Source organism: Olea europaea, chromosome 9 (genome assembly GCF_002742605.1).
Source record: "Olea europaea var. sylvestris chromosome 9, O_europaea_v1, whole genome shotgun sequence".
In the NCBI taxonomy this organism is placed as follows: Eukaryota; Viridiplantae; Streptophyta; class Magnoliopsida; order Lamiales; family Oleaceae; genus Olea; species Olea europaea.
In genome coordinates, this window is record NC_036245.1 from 6,787,151 (window position 1) to 6,805,151 (window position 18,001).

At 32.3% G+C, this 18,001-nt stretch overlaps 2 protein-coding genes across 2 annotated transcripts; both read left to right on the plus strand.

Moving 5' to 3' along the window:
- Window positions 1–1,906: 1,906 nt before the first annotated feature.
- LOC111399525 (transcription factor bHLH130) lies at window positions 1,907–4,518 on the plus strand. The gene is made up of 6 exons (XM_023026889.1): window positions 1,907–2,600; window positions 2,959–3,275; window positions 3,570–3,740; window positions 3,864–3,929; window positions 4,009–4,077; window positions 4,161–4,518. The coding sequence occupies exons 1-6, from the start codon at window positions 2,162–2,164 to the stop codon at window positions 4,233–4,235; spliced, it is 1,137 nt and encodes a 378-aa protein (XP_022882657.1). The 5' UTR covers window positions 1,907–2,161; the 3' UTR covers window positions 4,236–4,518.
- Window positions 4,519–5,619: 1,101 nt separating this feature from the next.
- On the plus strand, window positions 5,620–8,343 carry LOC111399526 (ras-related protein RABA4d-like). Its single transcript, XM_023026890.1, has 2 exons — window positions 5,620–6,272; window positions 7,718–8,343. The coding sequence occupies exons 1-2, from the start codon at window positions 6,046–6,048 to the stop codon at window positions 8,163–8,165; spliced, it is 675 nt and encodes a 224-aa protein (XP_022882658.1). The 5' UTR covers window positions 5,620–6,045; the 3' UTR covers window positions 8,166–8,343.
- The last annotated feature ends 9,658 nt before the right edge of the window (window positions 8,344–18,001 follow it).

Here is an 18,001-nt window from a genome sequence, read left to right on the forward strand (position 1 = left end):
TTTCATTTGAAGATTATATGCTATTCAAATTTTATAACATGAAAAGACACGACAATTAAAGGTGAGAAATCAAAATATTCTCTTTATATTCCCTAATTTAATTTTTTTATTTATTTTTTCCCAATTGAATTACAATCATTTTTTAAATTTTTTTGGTGCATTTGAACAGTAGAATATGGCCTTGTACAAACATGAATTGTGATCTCTTACTTCAATTATGTAATTTTTTATTATCAATTACGCAACAATTTTACATATTTAGCCAGGATGACCTGACTACATAAAAAAATAAATTAAAATTTTATTTTAGGGATACAATTTGGTGGCTTAGAACGGTCATTCCCATTCCCGTGTCTGTTAAGTATTTTTGTTTCTTTATCCTGCCCTATACCTAATTAAGGCAGACGGGGCGTGGTACGGCTCCTTCTCTTTTCCCTCCTTATTTATTTATTTATTTTACCTTTTCTTGCTTTTATTTTTAATATTTTTAGTTGATGAAAATCATTACTTTTTTTTTTTAATTGTAAAAAAATTCATGTTTCTCTATAAATGATGATGATTATTTTCTTTTTGTATGATAAAAATTTATATTTTTAAATGAACTTTAAACGAGGTTGGTAATAGAACGAGGACAATGTTCTCCGAACTTGTCCCGCCCCATTTCGAGGTAACGACCCTCATCCGTTCCCCATTCCATTTACTTGAACTAGGCGGCGAATTCTTATCTTATTTCGGGCCGGATCCCGCATGTATCTGATATAATGGATTTTTTAATAGTTTCTATCTTATTTATTATACCATTCTAAATTGGCAATGTGGCACACGATGTATGGAAGTATTAAAAAATATTAAAAAAAAGACTCACAAACGAACCTTTTGCCAAAAATAGTGAAAAATGGTTTGGAAAAAAAGGGTGACGCGATATCGCCTCTTATGTAATGTGGGGGGTACTTTACTAATTGATGGCGCATGTGGGGGACTAATGCTGTGTTGTTTGCGAATCTGATGCTCAATCTGTAGCCGCTGACTCTTCTGTCATATCCAAACTAAGGACAATTTTTTTTATTTTTTTCCCCATTTTCCCCCGTTTTTTTTTTTATTTTAATTAAAATGACTTTTATTTTATTTTATTTTATTTTATTAAATCAAAGTTGAAAGTTGTGCCAACTTTACAAAGGATAATCAGTGCAGAATTAAAAGGTTGAACCCCGACATTAAGGGCCCCATCGTCCCGCTCTTCAGGCTTGCGAGGGAGATAAATCGCGGGATGTGTCCTTACAGGCTAGGGAACAAGAGTTGTATGTACACTACGCCTACAATGAGTCCAATTTCATGTCTTAAGAATCGAAACTCCACACTACTATACATAGTCCAAGAGAAAAATACACAGCAACGTGTGTCCTTTAAAAATGAAATAAGATTCAGTTGTGCAAATCAAAGTTGAAAGTTGTGCCAACTTTACAAAGGATAATCAGTGCAGAATTAAAAGGTTGAACCCCGACATTAAGGGCCCCATCGTCCCGCTCTTCAGGCTTGCGAGGGAGATAAATTGCGAGATGTGTCCTTACAGGCTAGGGAACAAGAGTTGTATGTACACTACGCCTACAATGAGTCCAATTTCATGTCTTAAGAATCAAAACTCCACACTACTATACATAGTCCAAGAGAAAAATACACAGCAACGTGTGTCCTTTAAAAATGAAATAAGATTCAGTTGTGCAATCATTTTTTTCTTATACAAAAATGTTGCAAAGGCCTGAAGGATAAGAATAATTTCTTTCATCTGTATTATCTAACTCAACAGAGAAAGTAACTACCAAACTGCGCACATTTATTAATTTATATTATTTTTTATGAAAAGTCCAATAATGGCAACTTTTGGACAATACTTTATTATCTCAAAATTAAACCCATTTCTCAAAGAAGAAAGTGAGAAAAACCTGCAGGTTTAAATCTCACCCCTAGCCGTGAGTCACTGAACCGGCACCGACTGTGTTACGGGGAAAACCAAGAATTCCATTTGATTTTTGGCAAAAACAAAACCCAAGAATAGCATAGATCTAGTTGCTTCAAGTACAAGATTTCGCTTCCAACAGCTTAAGAAACAAGCAGTTTCTTCTTGATAAAGACCTGAGAATTTTTCTGGGGATAAGGCGAAGGAATGTATGGTGATTCCCATGCATTATCTTCTGATTCGGGGCCTATAATTCCATCGAATTTGAGGCCTAAAGAACAGCAGCTGCAGCAGGTTCTATTCATGGATTCTGAAACAAACACAAATTATAGCCATCAAAACATTTCTGGGTTGGCGAGGTTTAGGTCAGCTCCCAGTTCCTTGTTTGCTAATTTTAATGATGGAGTTGAAACTCAAGGATTGACTTCAATGTTTGATTGTGGTGGTGAAAAGGCTGCTGCTAATGAATTTTCACAGTTGCCGCCGCAGTATCCACGGCAAAGTGGTGTCCATGTGGATGGTGGCGGATATAGAGTTTCGGGTTTAACGAGAATGGATCATCAGGGACAAGGAAAAATGGGTTCCAGTCTTACGAGACAAAACAGTTCCCCTGCCGAACTCTTCTCTCACCACACAGCACAAAATGGTACACTTTTTTAATTACCGATTTATTTTGAGGGCTATATTCTCTAATCAGTGAAGATTTTCCATCATTTATTGATCAGAAAAATTTAAAATTTTGTCCACTGTCAGAACGATCTAATATTGTGTATCAAAGATGCACTTATATTGAACTCCAATAAAGTTATTTATGTTTGTATCATAGAGAAGTAAAATGGGAAACAGGGGAGAGAAGTTTTCATTTTGGTTCATTGGAGGAGAAAGGGCTAAAAAACCATATTCCTCACTTATTTACCTTATTTTACATTTTATAGCAAGAATTTATGCTAAATATGGAATTGGTGAAGTTGTCTTTCCTCTGAAGTATCATCAGCAATTTGCAGGCTATGCCACGGCGAGAGGTATTGGGAGTTACAGAGCTAGTGCTAATGTTGATCCAAGTCCATCTTCGAGCACATTCAAGAATCATATGAGCTTCTCCTCCTTAGGAATGTTGTCTCGAATCACAGAAGTCGAGAACGAAAGTGGTGGAGCTAGTGGCCTTGATGATACGAAGGTCGGAAATAGCAACTATGTTAATTCATCTTATGGTACTGGATTCCCATTTGGTTCTTGGAACGATTCTACGAATTTTGGAGAAAACTTCAATGGAATTAAAAGGGAGTTCGATAATGATGGGAAGGCTTTTGTGAATAATGAGGTATCATTTTGGAATTGTCAGTTAGTTGCTGGTGTCCTTAACTGAGATTTTGATAGTTCTAAAAGATTATAAATTTCAATGAATTTCATGGATTCTAATACATTTCTACAAAATCCATAATAATCTCATTAAAAAATAGTGAAATTTGAAAAGAGTTTTTTATATGTATTTTTAAGCTTAAATCCATCCAAATTTTTACGAATTTTTTAAATCCATCAAAATCTCAGTTGAGGACACCTCCTTAAGTTCGATTCCTTTAGATTTGATGAATCTGTAATGCTTGTATGTAAACAGAATGCGGAGTTCGGAAGTAGGCCACATTTTCTGTCTCACCATATAAGTTTACCGAAAACTTCGGCTGAAATGGCTGCTGTCGAGAAATTTCTGCAGCTCCAAGACACTGTTCCCTGTAAAATCCGTGCGAAACGAGGTTGTGCCACTCATCCACGAAGTATCGCTGAAAGGGTAAAATTCCTTTTAGTTGCTCTTTACATGTTAATATTTTTAATGAGAATTGTAATGATGATATAGAAGAATGAGATGACAACATTAAAGATCTATCTCGGATAATTTGACGGTTTAACGCAGGTAAGAAGAACACGAATCAGCGAAAGAATGAGGAAGCTGCAGGAGCTTGTCCCGAACATGGACAAGGTAGGCATTTCTAAGATGGATGCTGTTATTACTCTATTAACCATTTAGAATTTCAGAAATTATCTGTTTCGTTTGGCAGCAAACGAACACAGCAGACATGTTAGATTTCGCGGTCGATTATATTAAGAACCTCCAGAAACAGTACAAGGTATTAATCCAGCAAATATAAAGCAATTTATGGTAGTTACATTCAAATTTTTAGTTCCTTTACACATTTATCTACTTTTGTAGACACTTAGCGATAATCGAGCAAACTGCAAATGCTCAGCCTCCCAGAAGTCCGTTCCAAATCAAACACGTCATTAGCTACTGTCTCAAAATAAAGGTGAAGGGGGAGAACACAAGTGCAAAATCGATTTTCTGCCCTAAAACCGGAGAATATGGAGGAGAAACTCTGATTTTTTCCGAAATTGTTTTGCTTAATGTAGAATATAGTATAAGATGTTAGTAACTGTAGGCCAATGGAGTCTACAAATATATTTAGGAAGAACTGAAAGAACATATATGCCAATTGTACATTTCTTCTTATATGCAGTATTTTCCTTTTTAGGTAAAGATATGATAATTTGGATATGGTTTTGTTGTTGAAGCATACCAAGATTTTTTTTTTTTGATTAAATTGGCCTTCCAAGTTCCAAGATGTAGATGTTTGGAATACATAATCTAATACCATTTACACCTTTCAACATCCTGGATGACCTTTGTGTCTGCTTGTCCCTAAATGAATCTTATCTACTTCCATTCTCTGTTTCTATTATCATATCATATTTTATGTTGAAGATAGTACATCAAGCATCGACTAGACACGAAGATTATTTGCTCGTATTCGGCCTCCATTTCTTAAAATTCATTTTCCCTTAAATTCGTTTTTAATCACATATTCCATAGGTCCCGCAGCTTTCATTTTTTAAAATTTTACCTTTCATAAAAGTTTTCAGTATAACACAATTGCACTAATAAGACTTTCAAATGAAAAATGTCTAACTTGTTATCGCAACCCAACTAAGGCTACAAAAAATACGAACTCGTGATGAATTATGCAAGTTTTATGAAGTTGAGGAGCGATGAACTGGTGAACCATGAAAAGAAACTTAAAACCTAGACAACACAAGAATCCAAGTTCATTTGCTCACTCAACCTAAGACATGATAGATTCCAAAACTTAAGGGATATATCGAATTAGAAAATGAGAAATAATGATCATGATCAAGCATGGCTCCTTCATCTAATACAACTTCGGAAAACTCTGAGGTCGCAAAAAGTAAAGAATTAATTAAGCATATTCGTCATAACCAAAAGTAATACAATCACTTGTTCATCAACACTAAGTTCTTCGGTGGCCAAGCATGCTTGCCATAAACATTCATTCCGCACTTGACTGACTTATTGCGATTTGAATATTCTCAGGTAGACATTTTTTATGAGGTTTAAGCCTTCCAAAAGATAACAGAGGTGTGCAAAAGTTTCGTGGGCTAGACGAAAATTGGCCCTCAAGACAATAACCAAATAGCATTTACTATAATGGCTTCTGCATAGGCCAGTTGGCAAAACGAGGAAAGGTCCCGCTAAATCGTTCCATGACAGTCAACCTTATGAGTGGCATGTCAAAAACGAGGAATTGAGATCAGGCAAAGTCAATGGAGGATTGTTTTCAAAAGATGGCATGAAATACAAATAAAAAATAAATAAAGATTGGTTTGATGTTACCTTAAATTGGAATAAAAATTATTTAACATTTTAATTTGGGGTACTTTGAGCACAAAAACGGTTAATGGGTCCCGCACTTGCCGTTGATCCTTCTTCATGCTCTTCTTTGCAAAATTTCCAATTCCAACATTACCATGAACAAATCTTCACATTGATAACCTAAAACAACCCTAATTCTCATCCTCATCCCCTTTTCTACGTGAAATCTCACCCTACCCTACCCTTGTTTTTTTTTCCCCCTCCTCATTATCTGTTATGCATGAAATTCTGACGTCATTTTATTTCCACTCGATCCATTGAAACGCAAGAAAGTTCGGATATTCCAAGGTTTATGTGCTGAAAATCAGAATATTTGAAGGATTCATTGAAAAGAGGTGTATTACAGCATTTGATTTAGAGGGTGGTGGCAATGTCTAATTTATATGGGGATTTTAATCAGAAGATTGATTATGTATTTAAGATTGTATTGATTGGAGATTCGGCAGTGGGGAAATCCCAATTGCTGGCTAGGTTTGCAAGGAATGAATTCAATTTGGAATCGAAGGCTACCATTGGGGTTGAATTCCAGACAAAGACTCTTGCTATTGATAACAAAACGGTCAAGGCCCAGATTTGGGACACGGCAGGCCAAGAGAGGTTTGTTCCTTTCCTGCCTCTTCTTCTTAAATAACTTAATCATTTGACCTTCTTATTAATTAGCTTTCTGGAATTTGTTATTATACTAATTATTATCATTTTTCGATGCCATTTTCATTCTAGTTTTACTTCTAGTCCAAAGATGTTTAGTTATAGAGCTAATTAGCTGGTGAAGAATTTGTTGTAACTTTAAATTATTTACAGTTAACAAGAATTCATATGCCAGAAATTCTGATTCCAAGAATGTAGTGGTGTGTTGCTTCTAATAAAGGGATTAGACTACATTAGAAGAAGTTGTTCTTTTCAATATGATCTATTATTTTATGATGCAGTTGGATGTTGAATACGAAACAGGGCAGTGCATTACTCCTGTCTTCCTTTCTTGAATCTCGCCGCCACCCTATATTCTCTCAATAGTAATTTGAAGTTTTTCTCTATTACAAGAGAGACCCTTTTAGGTTAGATATAAGATTAGATAGATAAACTATGATGTACAAGTAACGAAGAATGGAGTAAGGCACAGTCAATTACATGAACCCTTTGTTCTCCATTCAGTTTGCATCATATAAAGGTGTAGTTAGTAATGCTGAAACTATTTTATTCTAAGAAAGACGATAACCTGCATTCACTACTCAATACTTTCCAATGTTCAAACTGGAGAATAACACTCAAGAGCTCTTTGATCAATTGTCGTGTATGATAATTTAGTAGATGACTAAACATGCATGAATTTTAAGATTAGAAATAAACAATCCAATTAGTCTTATCCCAATAACAATAAGTGTTTTACTTTTCCAGTTAATTAATTGATATAATTTAAGCAACAAAATAGAAAATGTGTTTGCTTAATGGGAGAATTCACTGTCTTCCTTTGTGTTTGGCTGCCCCAGATTATAATTAATTCTCCACTCAGCGAAGGTCATGTATGATTGGGAATATGGAAGAAATTACTTACGTGAGTCTCAATCCATGGAAGATTATTTTGCAAGAGGCTTTCTTTTTGCTACAATTAACATTCATGATTGTGTTTGTGTATGTTACAAATATCTTAAAAGACCTGAAATCAATAAGAAATGTCTGATGGCTTAGCAGATTAAGATAATCCTGGCACTGATGTGCATAAAAAGGCATCACGTGTTTATGAAGTTTCATGGTCTGTTAATTATTGACTTTGCTGGATCCATGATCTATCCTGATTTAACATTATGTGCAATTATGCACTGCTAATAACTTGGGAATGTTATTTATGTTTTCTGGGTGATGTAGATCAATTGGAGCGGAGCCACTGTTGATTGGTTAGTACAGTAGTGTACATCTAAATGCTACTTCTAATTGATGGACAATCGAGCACAGACAATGCAAGATGGAATTTGTGCTTTCACTGTGAATTTTAGATTTATTTAACATTTGATTTTGTCGGGCCTTAGAAAAATTGTATGTTTCAGGTACAGAGCAGTAACAAGTGCCTATTACCGAGGTGCAGTCGGTGCAATGTTGGTCTATGACATGACAAAACGCCAATCCTTTGACCACATGGCTAGGTGGCTTGAGGAACTCAGGGGACATGCTGATAAGAACATTGTTGTAATGCTGATTGGCAACAAGTGCGATTTAGGAACACTTCGAGCAGTTCCGACAGAAGATGCCCAAGAGTTCGCTGAAAGAGAGAATTTATACTTTATGGAGACCTCAGCACTCGAGAAGACTAATGTTGAAAGCGCATTTATGACCATTCTGACAGAAATATACCAGATCATAAACAAGAACTCCCTCACTGCCGGCGATGGATTGGATTTTGTGAAGTCCGCATCTCTGAAGGGTACTAGAATCATTGTCCCTGGTCAAGATTCTGATCATAATGCAAGAAAATCTGGCTGCTGCATGACCTCGTGATTTTCTTTCTCGATGGTGACTGTCGAGTTATTTCCTTGCACCCCTCCTTTTTTAATTCTTCACTCTATTAAGAAATACAACGTTTGTTTAGAATAACCTTGCTTTGTTGTATGACGGTTTGTATAAAAAGAGTACTATTATTACATTTTAGAATGAAATGAATACAAGTAAATTGTCATGCTCAGCATATACACAGCTTATTGATGTGTGCTCCTGAAGAAGTGATTATAGTACAGCTACAACATAGTCTCACATTTGCCTTTTGATGAATATGTAAAATATTCCGAAATATTCATAAAATTTGTTTTATATCATGGAGCAGCTTTTGCCATCCATTCTTTGACTGTTACTCAGACAAGAGCTAAACATGTAAGAAATTTGAGACATACCTCCAGCCACATTATTCAAGATAAGAATAAAATCTGCTACAGAATTTCAAACACCAACGAATCTTCTAGCCAAAACCCACTTGATAATTCATTTTAACTTGATGGAATAAAACACAAGACTTTCTTTAGAGAGAGAGAATACTGCAGGAATATTATTATGGGTTTGGCTAGGGACCCTTTGGCATCCATATATAGGCACCATTACACCACTTCCCATCATCATAGAAGTGGGTAGTTAAACAAGGCGGTTAATTAACCCACTTAAATTTAAAGTTCAAATCAAATAATTAAACATGTGGGCCAAATCATTAAACTGTTACGTTTTCTCCATTTGGACTACATGTTCAATGATAAACCTTAAAGTGGGTACTTAATATATGGCCATATGTTGAAACTGCCAATAACTTACTCAAGTAGAATTTCACAATACTTAAATCATGGCGGTCATGTTTTGATAATCAAACATTTCCTTCCATGTATTAAAAGTATGATCACTTCTATAGAGTACTTACTTTATGAATAAACTTCCTATAAGTCATTCAGGGTCCAAACTTTAATTACCACAATGGATATCCAAATTACGAACTTTTTAAGTACACTAGTAACATTATTTCAAATACAAAAGCAACAATCTTAAAAACCAAACATCAGAGTATCATATTGAGCACGCAAGTCTCATATTATCAACTTGAACTTTATAAACTTTAATCGGCAAGCCCTTAGTCATGGGATCTGCAATCATGAGATTTGTCTTGATATGCTCAATGACCACTTCATTTTCCTTTATATGATCTCTAAAAACTAGATACTTTATTTCAATATGTTTTGCTTCGACTTCCACTTTTGTTATTTCTTGAAAAGAAAATTGCAGCTGAATTGTTGCAATAAATCTTCAAAAGCTTCTCTATATTATAGACAACTCTTAAACCTTTGACAAAATTTCTCAACCATAATGCATGTGTTGATATCATGTGGCTTGATCTCATTTCTCGTTCGTTCTTGAACTGTTCATTGGCTTTTATAGATTTTTAATGAAAGTCTCCTATAAATTTTATAAACTCAACTTTTGTAGACTTCTGTAAAAAAACAATTGACTTTTAATATGTATATAAAACTATATGTTTATATTACTTATTCCACATCATCATTTAATTGAATTATTTATTTCTATGGGGGCAGTGTAATATTTTTCTGAATAGCTACTAGTAAGACCAAATAATCTAGACTGTAATAACAAAAATATATTTTTCATAAAAAAAATATTTTTAAAATAATATAAAAAATATAAACTACCTCGATTACATAAATAAATAACCAAAATACAAAGAATAAAAAATCTAACATTTCAGTACATGCTGATGCATAAGAAAAAAAATGAAATGTCTAATGTTTAATATTGTCAATATGTCCAAACATGTAAAAATAATAATAATAAATTAATTAATTAATTAATTAATTAATTAATTAAACAATCAATCAATTTATAAAAATTTAATCTTCCATCTTTCTACAAATTGGGGAAACAGTAAAAAGAAGAGAGAGAAGGAGGAAATGATAATATTAAAAAAAGATTGAATAAATATTTTGAGCGTTATATATATCAGAGTATTATTTTGAGGATAAATATCGTGTATATCATGGATATTCATCACACAAAAAATATATCTCGTTAAAACCTTATTATGAAAAACCATATGGAAAAAATCATAATTAAGAAAAAATAGTACATTATTATTTTGTATGATATAAGAATTGTAACCCTTGCGCGTGTGAGGATAATTAGCAAAGCAAGTTTCTTTGGCATTGAATAAATTTGGATGTATTTTATATAACCAATTAAAGTAAAATAAAATGAAAATACGTGAAAGGTCAAAATTTACCAGAAATAATCAAAGCCCTAAAAGTTCCAATAAAATTCTGGAGTGATTGATGAAATTGCTTTGTGATTTTTCTATTTTAGTCTTCAAAAGGGAAAGTAGCCGAAATTTGTCCGACAGAAGAACGTGGTCGGCGCCGTATATAATCCCGTCACGTTGTTTCCTTTCGTTTGTACTATGTCGGTAACACCAACTTCTGGCATAATAATAGAATACAGTTTTAGTCTATCAATAAAATTATTTGTACATTCGAGGTGTCTCCACTCACAAGAGAGGAGGTCCACACATAATAAAATAATTACGAGTCCTCCTCTTGTGAAGTGAGTGTCATCCGATGTGTCAACCTCGGATGTACACGTAGCGAATTTCTTTAGTCTATAGTTTAAGGGAAAGTTAAAAGAGATAACAAAATAAATGATTAAAGATGTGGTGTATCTTCGAAAACCTTTAGGTGTTTTTGATTGTAAGTATAAAATTTGTATGAATAAAAAATAATTTTTAGATAATTGAATTGTTTAGAACTTATTTGCATAAAAATTATTAATCAAATTAATAATTATATGTGTTTGACTAGTTTAATTTTAGATTTAGAAAATATTATATTTGTTCATCTTTTATTGATGGGTCAATGAAAAAGTGGGGGCAGATGAGAGAGAGAGAGTGAATTGATTGAAAAATAAAAACTTACTTCTCACTTAAGAAAATATTTTTATTATTTTTTAGAAAAATATGGTCACATGACTAACTTTTGAAAAATATTTTTCATGAAAAAAAATGTCGATCAAATACCCAAAAAATAGAAACTTTGGTGAAAAAAATGACATTTTTCATATTAAAAATAAAGTTAGTCAATTTTTTTTTTTTTTTGATACCCAGGTGTCCCAACTTCGCCATACTAAATCCTGGACCCCTAGCCACCGGTCCCTCAGTGACTAGCGGAGGTAAATCGCAGGATGTGCCCTTATTAGATCACAGGTTCCTACCCGATTTTTATTCCTGGCCTCAAGAGAGCTTTCCTCCATAGTGATTGATTCACCAATAAATTGCCCATTTTATTGGATCACAGGTTCCCACCAGGAATCGAACTCTCCACGCTGAGGTTGCGAGCCTGCCAAAGTGATTGATCCACCAACTCGTATGTGCCCTAGTCAAACACACTCTTATTAATAGGTGAAGTTGATCTTTTTCAAATATACTTGGTTTAAGGGTTGGATTATTGGATTACAAAAACTTGCTGTCTGGAAAAAAAAATAATAATAATGATTTTATTGCTATATATTTTTTATTTAACTTTTCAAAAGCTTATAGAATGAAAAGTAGAACTAGAGGGAAAAATGAAGGTGCAAAAGTCTTTTAACTAACATGCTAGGATTAATTTAAAGGAGTCAGCGCAGAAGTCGAAAGTTTGTTCAATTACTTTAATTGGCTTAAACCTTTCAATAGTGGCACAAATAGTTTTACACCTTTTCATTCTTTAAATAAATGAGGGCCTTGCTACTTGGACAATGCCCCGTCCAAATGGGGGAACCGCACAGACACTCGGCCAATAGGGTGCGTCACATCTCCCTCCGTTTGGACAGGGCATTGTCCAAGAGGAAAAACTCAATAAATGATCCTTTTGGATGGTACCATTGTTATTTTTGTATACAGAATTCAATTAATTTTATTTTGTTTTTATTTGAGGGAACAAAAATAAAAATAGACAAAATGAAAAAAAAAATAGAAAATTTAATGGAAAAGAAAAAAGGGCAAAATAAAAATATAATACAACCTATAAGCAAAGACCTAAAATAAAAGAAAGAGGAAAGGGCCAAAAAATAAAAAAGTGTCTTCCCCCGTAACCCCACCCCTTAGCACCGCAGGTGGAAACCAGGAAAATTTTCCCTTGATTTCGTCGTCAGTGTAAGATTTTCTTAGAGCTTGTTTAACAGAGATTTTAATCTAATTAAGATCAACTTTTTTACCGTTATTTCACTATTCCACCCGTTATTTTTGAATTCTTCTTTCATAGATAGGATTTACTTTATCTCTAATGATAAAAAAATCAATTATTCAAATCCATACCAAACAAGTACTTTTCCTTGTCCACAAATTTATGAAAAATGCTATTTGTATAGCGGTGTTGACATTCCGCTGTATACTCCCCTTACAAGAGGGGATGAGCCCCACGACAATAAAAAAATCATGAAATCTCCCCATGTAAGGGGAGTGTACTCTGAAGTGTCAATCCCGATATACGTATAGCAAAACTCCAAATTTATTCCCTCTTATTTCCCTCCTCTCTCCAAAGCACTCATAAACAGTGTTAATTTGTGAGTTTTGATTTCTATGTAGCTAATCATGCAATTTATGCGACTCAGTTGACCTGGTTTAGAATTTTGAGGTGATTTTGGTGAAAATGATGCAGAAAATTGAGTTGTACAAATGAAAATTTATATTTATTTTTAATTAACTTGCTTCCTGGATTAATTTTATTTTAGTGAAATCTAATACTCTTTCCATCTTATCTAGTGCGCACCCGAAGGGTCTGGGTAGCGACTGCAGACTCTCCCGCCATAATTATAAAAAAAAAAAAAAAAGGAAAAAAAGATTGAGTTGAGTTGTCTAATTTTTATTATTCAATTTGCCGTCCACTAAATAATTATTGACACATTATTTTACGTTAAAATGTCACTTACTTTTAAGCACAAGGAGTAGTTAGAGCAAGTTGAAAATGTTAACTTAAAATAATGTGTTAATAATTAATTAGGATGAACAACAAATTAGATAATAGAAATTGGACATGAGATCTCTACTCACAAATATTGACTTATTTTTACACTCACAAATTTAAAAAAAATAAAAAAATTAATACAATTGAAACTATAAATTTTACTTATATTTTTTTATCTTGATATATCCTTACATTGAAAAATAGTTTAAATAAGAATACTTAATGTTTATTAATATTAATTATAAGACACATTAAATAAAGAAATAAAAGTAAATTATATTCTTAATTAGGGAAGTAATCTATAATTTGAGACAAACAAAAGAAGACAATAGTGGTTTCGTCCGTTTAAACTAATGAATGACATTGTTTTATTTCTTAATTTTTTTTTACCGATTGTTTACTTATTTTAGTTTTGATTCAACACATTTATCCCTTCATATAAAAATGCTTCAAATATTAAAAAAAAAAAAAAAAAAAAAAAAAAAAAAAAAGGAGAAAAAAAAAAAAAAAAAAAAAAAAAAAAAAAAAAAAAAAAAAAAAAAAAAAAAAAAAAAAAAAAAAAAAAATTGACACAGAAGGTTGTTAATTCTCAAAAGAAATTCAAAAAATTAATGCTCAACTTTTATGGCACCAAACCGAAAAATATACAAATCTTTGCCATTTTTAAAGTTGGAAATTTAATTTAAGAGAAACACTCAAAATTAATAAAATTAATAAAAAATTTTATTTCTCACAATCTGAATGCATACAGAAGAACTAAAACCCCATAGATCGCGATATATATTCTACTTCATAACACAAATCCATCACTGAAACCACATACACGAAAAGAAGCATAAAAAAGGAACAATAACTCGACATCCAACTCAGTGCCTCCAGAGTGCGAAAACTGAGAACAGGAGAGAGGTTGCAATGAAGGCGCTGGAGATTGGCAGAGAGAACGCATCTCCTATATCTGGTGAAGGTGCCGGCGCCTGAGCAGAGACAGTGGTGATGGCGACGACGGAGAGAGCCACAAGGGCGTATGCTAGCAAGGAGACCTTCACAATGTTAATTTGCGCCATAGGATACTAATTCGCAGAAAACTCAAATTGTATATGAAATGTGACTGTGTGAGTTTCAAGGGTTCGTTGGTGTTGTATTTATATAGAGGGGATGTGGGGTCCACGAAAGAAAAAGTGACAGCTGGTGACGGGATATTATTGGTTAACAGAACAAAACACAGGTCAGCTGCTAGCGTGTGAAACTCTGGACAGCTATGATTGTGCAACGGCGCCGTATAGTGAAATCTCACTGGACATTAATCTTATTATTAACTATTATTATTATTATTATATTCTGCTATGATTGCGCAACGGCGCCGTATAGTGAAATCTCACTGGACATTAATCTTATTATTAATTATTATTATTATTATTATATTCTTAAATTGAGGTTAAAGTCCGCGTTAGTAACGGTGTTTTTGCGTAAGACAGCACGCTGGTATTCTTCATTATGCATTTCCGAGCAGAATTTCAACGCTAAAACGTTAGTTTATATTTCTTATTTTCTATTCCTTTTTTATTTAAACAAAAGTATAACATGTTAATATTAATATAATGCAAAACACGATGATTTTATTATTAATTTTGACGTCAAATTTAATAAATAATTTCTTTCAATGTTGTGCTTCAATAAATAAAATAAAATAAAAAATTTACAAAACGAACTACAACTAATGAATTTTGACCATCAATAATAAAGTTGATAGTCGAATTTATCAAAATGATCACAACCACCAATGATAAGAGAATTTGGGCAAAATTTCAAGGAATAATATTATTTGCAATCGTTCACTATCATAGTTGTTCTATATGAGGTACATGTGACGATTGATGATTTAATGTGTGAGGATCATCATATGTATACTAGGTAGAGTGACTACATTAGTGAAAAATCGTAAATAGTATTATTCAATTTGTGTACAGGTTCAGAATTATTATAAAATGGCCGAAGATTTACATAAAGAAGACAAATGACAATTGAAATAATTTTTTATAGAAAAGAAATTTTACATAAATTTTTCCTAATATACACCCACATTAAATGATTAATTTAAATAAGAATAATTCATATTTGTAGATATAAAGACAAATTAAATAGGAACATGTGAGAATGTTAAAAAAATCAATTATAATTTGAGAAAAACGTAAAAGGAAAGCAAACTTATATTTAGAGACCGAGAGTTTTAAATAATTTTCAATAATAAATTACTCTTTGCATGATTATCAAACTCGATTTAAGCCAACTGACTTGAATAAAAAACCATCTGAACCCAGCGACCCGAAATTTCCGTTTCATTAATTTTAATTTTAAACTATGTATATCCCTGGCTTAAAATTAACAAGGATGTTCTCAACGAAAATTTTAATGAATTTTAAATGATTATAAATTCTAATGAATTTAGTGGATTTAAATAGATTCTTACAAATTTCATAAAAATCTTATCAAATATAGTGAAATTTAAAAAGATTTACTTATATGTATTTTTAAACTTGAAATACATTCAAATCTTTTAAAATCCTTCTATTAATGAAATCTTTATAAATCCACTAATTATTGAGGATACCTAAATTTTAAAGGATTTCATTAAATTTCAATTGGGGACACCTAAATTTTATTGAATTTAAGTAAAACCCAATAAAATTTTAATTGAAAATACCTAAATTTAGAATGACTTTTAAAATCCATTGCAGTTCAATTTTCCATGTCTAATGAATTTTCTTTTCTCTGTTTCAAATTTCATATTTTTTTTCCATATATATATATATATAAGCGATCTCATCTTTCCACCTCTTTCTTTAGCTCGTTGATGTCCATTCCATCCCATAAAAATTTGATGTTTAGAGACTTTTATTGTTATAAAAGTTCGTGATATTGAATTACTTTGCTTGTAATTGTTGCTATTTTCTTTTCTACCATATTTGAATATATAAAATCGAAATTGCCCCATTAGTTAAATCATCAATGCGATGGTCGAACCAGTGACTCGATAATCCAATTTTTGACCAGATCAAATTTTATGAGTCTATGTATGAATTTTTATTTTTATTTTATCATATTAATGCCAAAATAATTATATATCGAGAACAAATGAACAAGAAAATAGGGAGAAAAGCGTAACAATTTATTTATTTATATATCAATCATACAAAAAACAAAAACAAAAATAAAAACAAAAAAAAAAAAGTAAAAAAGAAAGAAAGAAAGAAAGAAAGATGCTTACAATAATAGAAACAAAATAGTCAATAATCACACACTCCATCGCATAAACTCAACGTGCTCTCAACGCAACATTTAATGAAACAAAAATGCAACAACATAAGTGAACACTGAACAAAAAATGAGAGGCCCAGAAAGTGGGAGGCCATGGCTATCGCCAGTGTCCATAACGGGCGACGAAGACGGTGGCAATGTGCTGTCTTGTGCGATAACCACCGATAAATATAGAATTGCCATTCCCATCAATGCGCCAAAACGTGCCATTTTTATTTGCTGGAAAGGAGGAATTGAATGATTTGGCTTGGAATGAATATTTTTTGGTGTGAATTTATAGTTGTAATTTTTTCTGCTTTCTTAATTGCCTTTTATACCACGGTTCATGGGATCCAGTAATGTGAAAGAATCAGTTAGGCTACCAGTCTAGATCAATTTGAAAATTACACACCAACAAATATTGAATTTTAGTTATAGATAATATACTACTTTTATTGCTTTTTCATAGGCCTGGACAAAACAACTAAAAAATCGATCAAACTAATCAAATCGAACCAACTCAGGTCGGTTTGGGTCGGTTTGACACAGATAATTGGTTTGGTTTGGTTTGATTTTTTTTTTTTTAAATAAAATCATAGTGAGTTGGTTCGGTCATGGTTTGAAACATCAAATCATTGGATAATCGAATCAATCCAACCCACTTACATATTTATCTTTTTTTCTGTAAGAAAAATAAAAATTAAAATAAAAAGATAATCCCTAATCTCATAATTATATCACGATTCCCTACAATTTATGATGTTGTCAGTAAGTAATAGTATTGGAAATTTCCCTTCACAAGCTCATTATGTTATTAGCCTTTTTTCTTACTTAGACAGTCAAACTACGGAATGCATAAAAATGCAACAAAATTCTTAATTTTTCTATTGATCTGTCTCTATTAAGTTGTTTTTGTTGTTGTAATATAAAGTTATTTTAGTTCCTGTAATTTAATTTGGCCTAAAACTTGGACAAATTTTTTTTTTTAAAAATTCAATTTGGAGTAAAAGTCCAAACTGACTAACCGAACCGAATTGGCTTGGTTCGATTTGGTTTAAGAGCTAGAATGAGTTGGTTTGAATTGAAATTTACCCAAATCAAATCGCGCCAAAGCTTACTTTCTCATTTCAATAATTCTATTGTTGGAGGCGCACAAATATGGTTGGTACTTTGAATTGGATCTCAACTAAATAATTGTACTTTGAATTGGATCTCAACTAAATAATTAACAAATATCTTACACATAGACTGTTTTTATTTGGATTGATTAATGTAATTATCCTAATGAATTTCAATTTTTTTTTTTTCATTTCAAAACAATATATAAAAGAGAGATAATTTATTAACGAATACATAAAAGAGAGATAATTTCTTACGTACGCGTTGAGATGTGATTGGTAATCTTATTCTTGCCTTTAATATAGAGCAAACATGGTGAGACCTCAAATTCAGCATTTCTTTTGTTGACCATGATGCTGACCGTTTATCTAAGAAATTCAACACCTCGCCAGCCATCACACGTTTGCAGTTCATATGTCACAAACAGTTTTCTTAATTTATTCA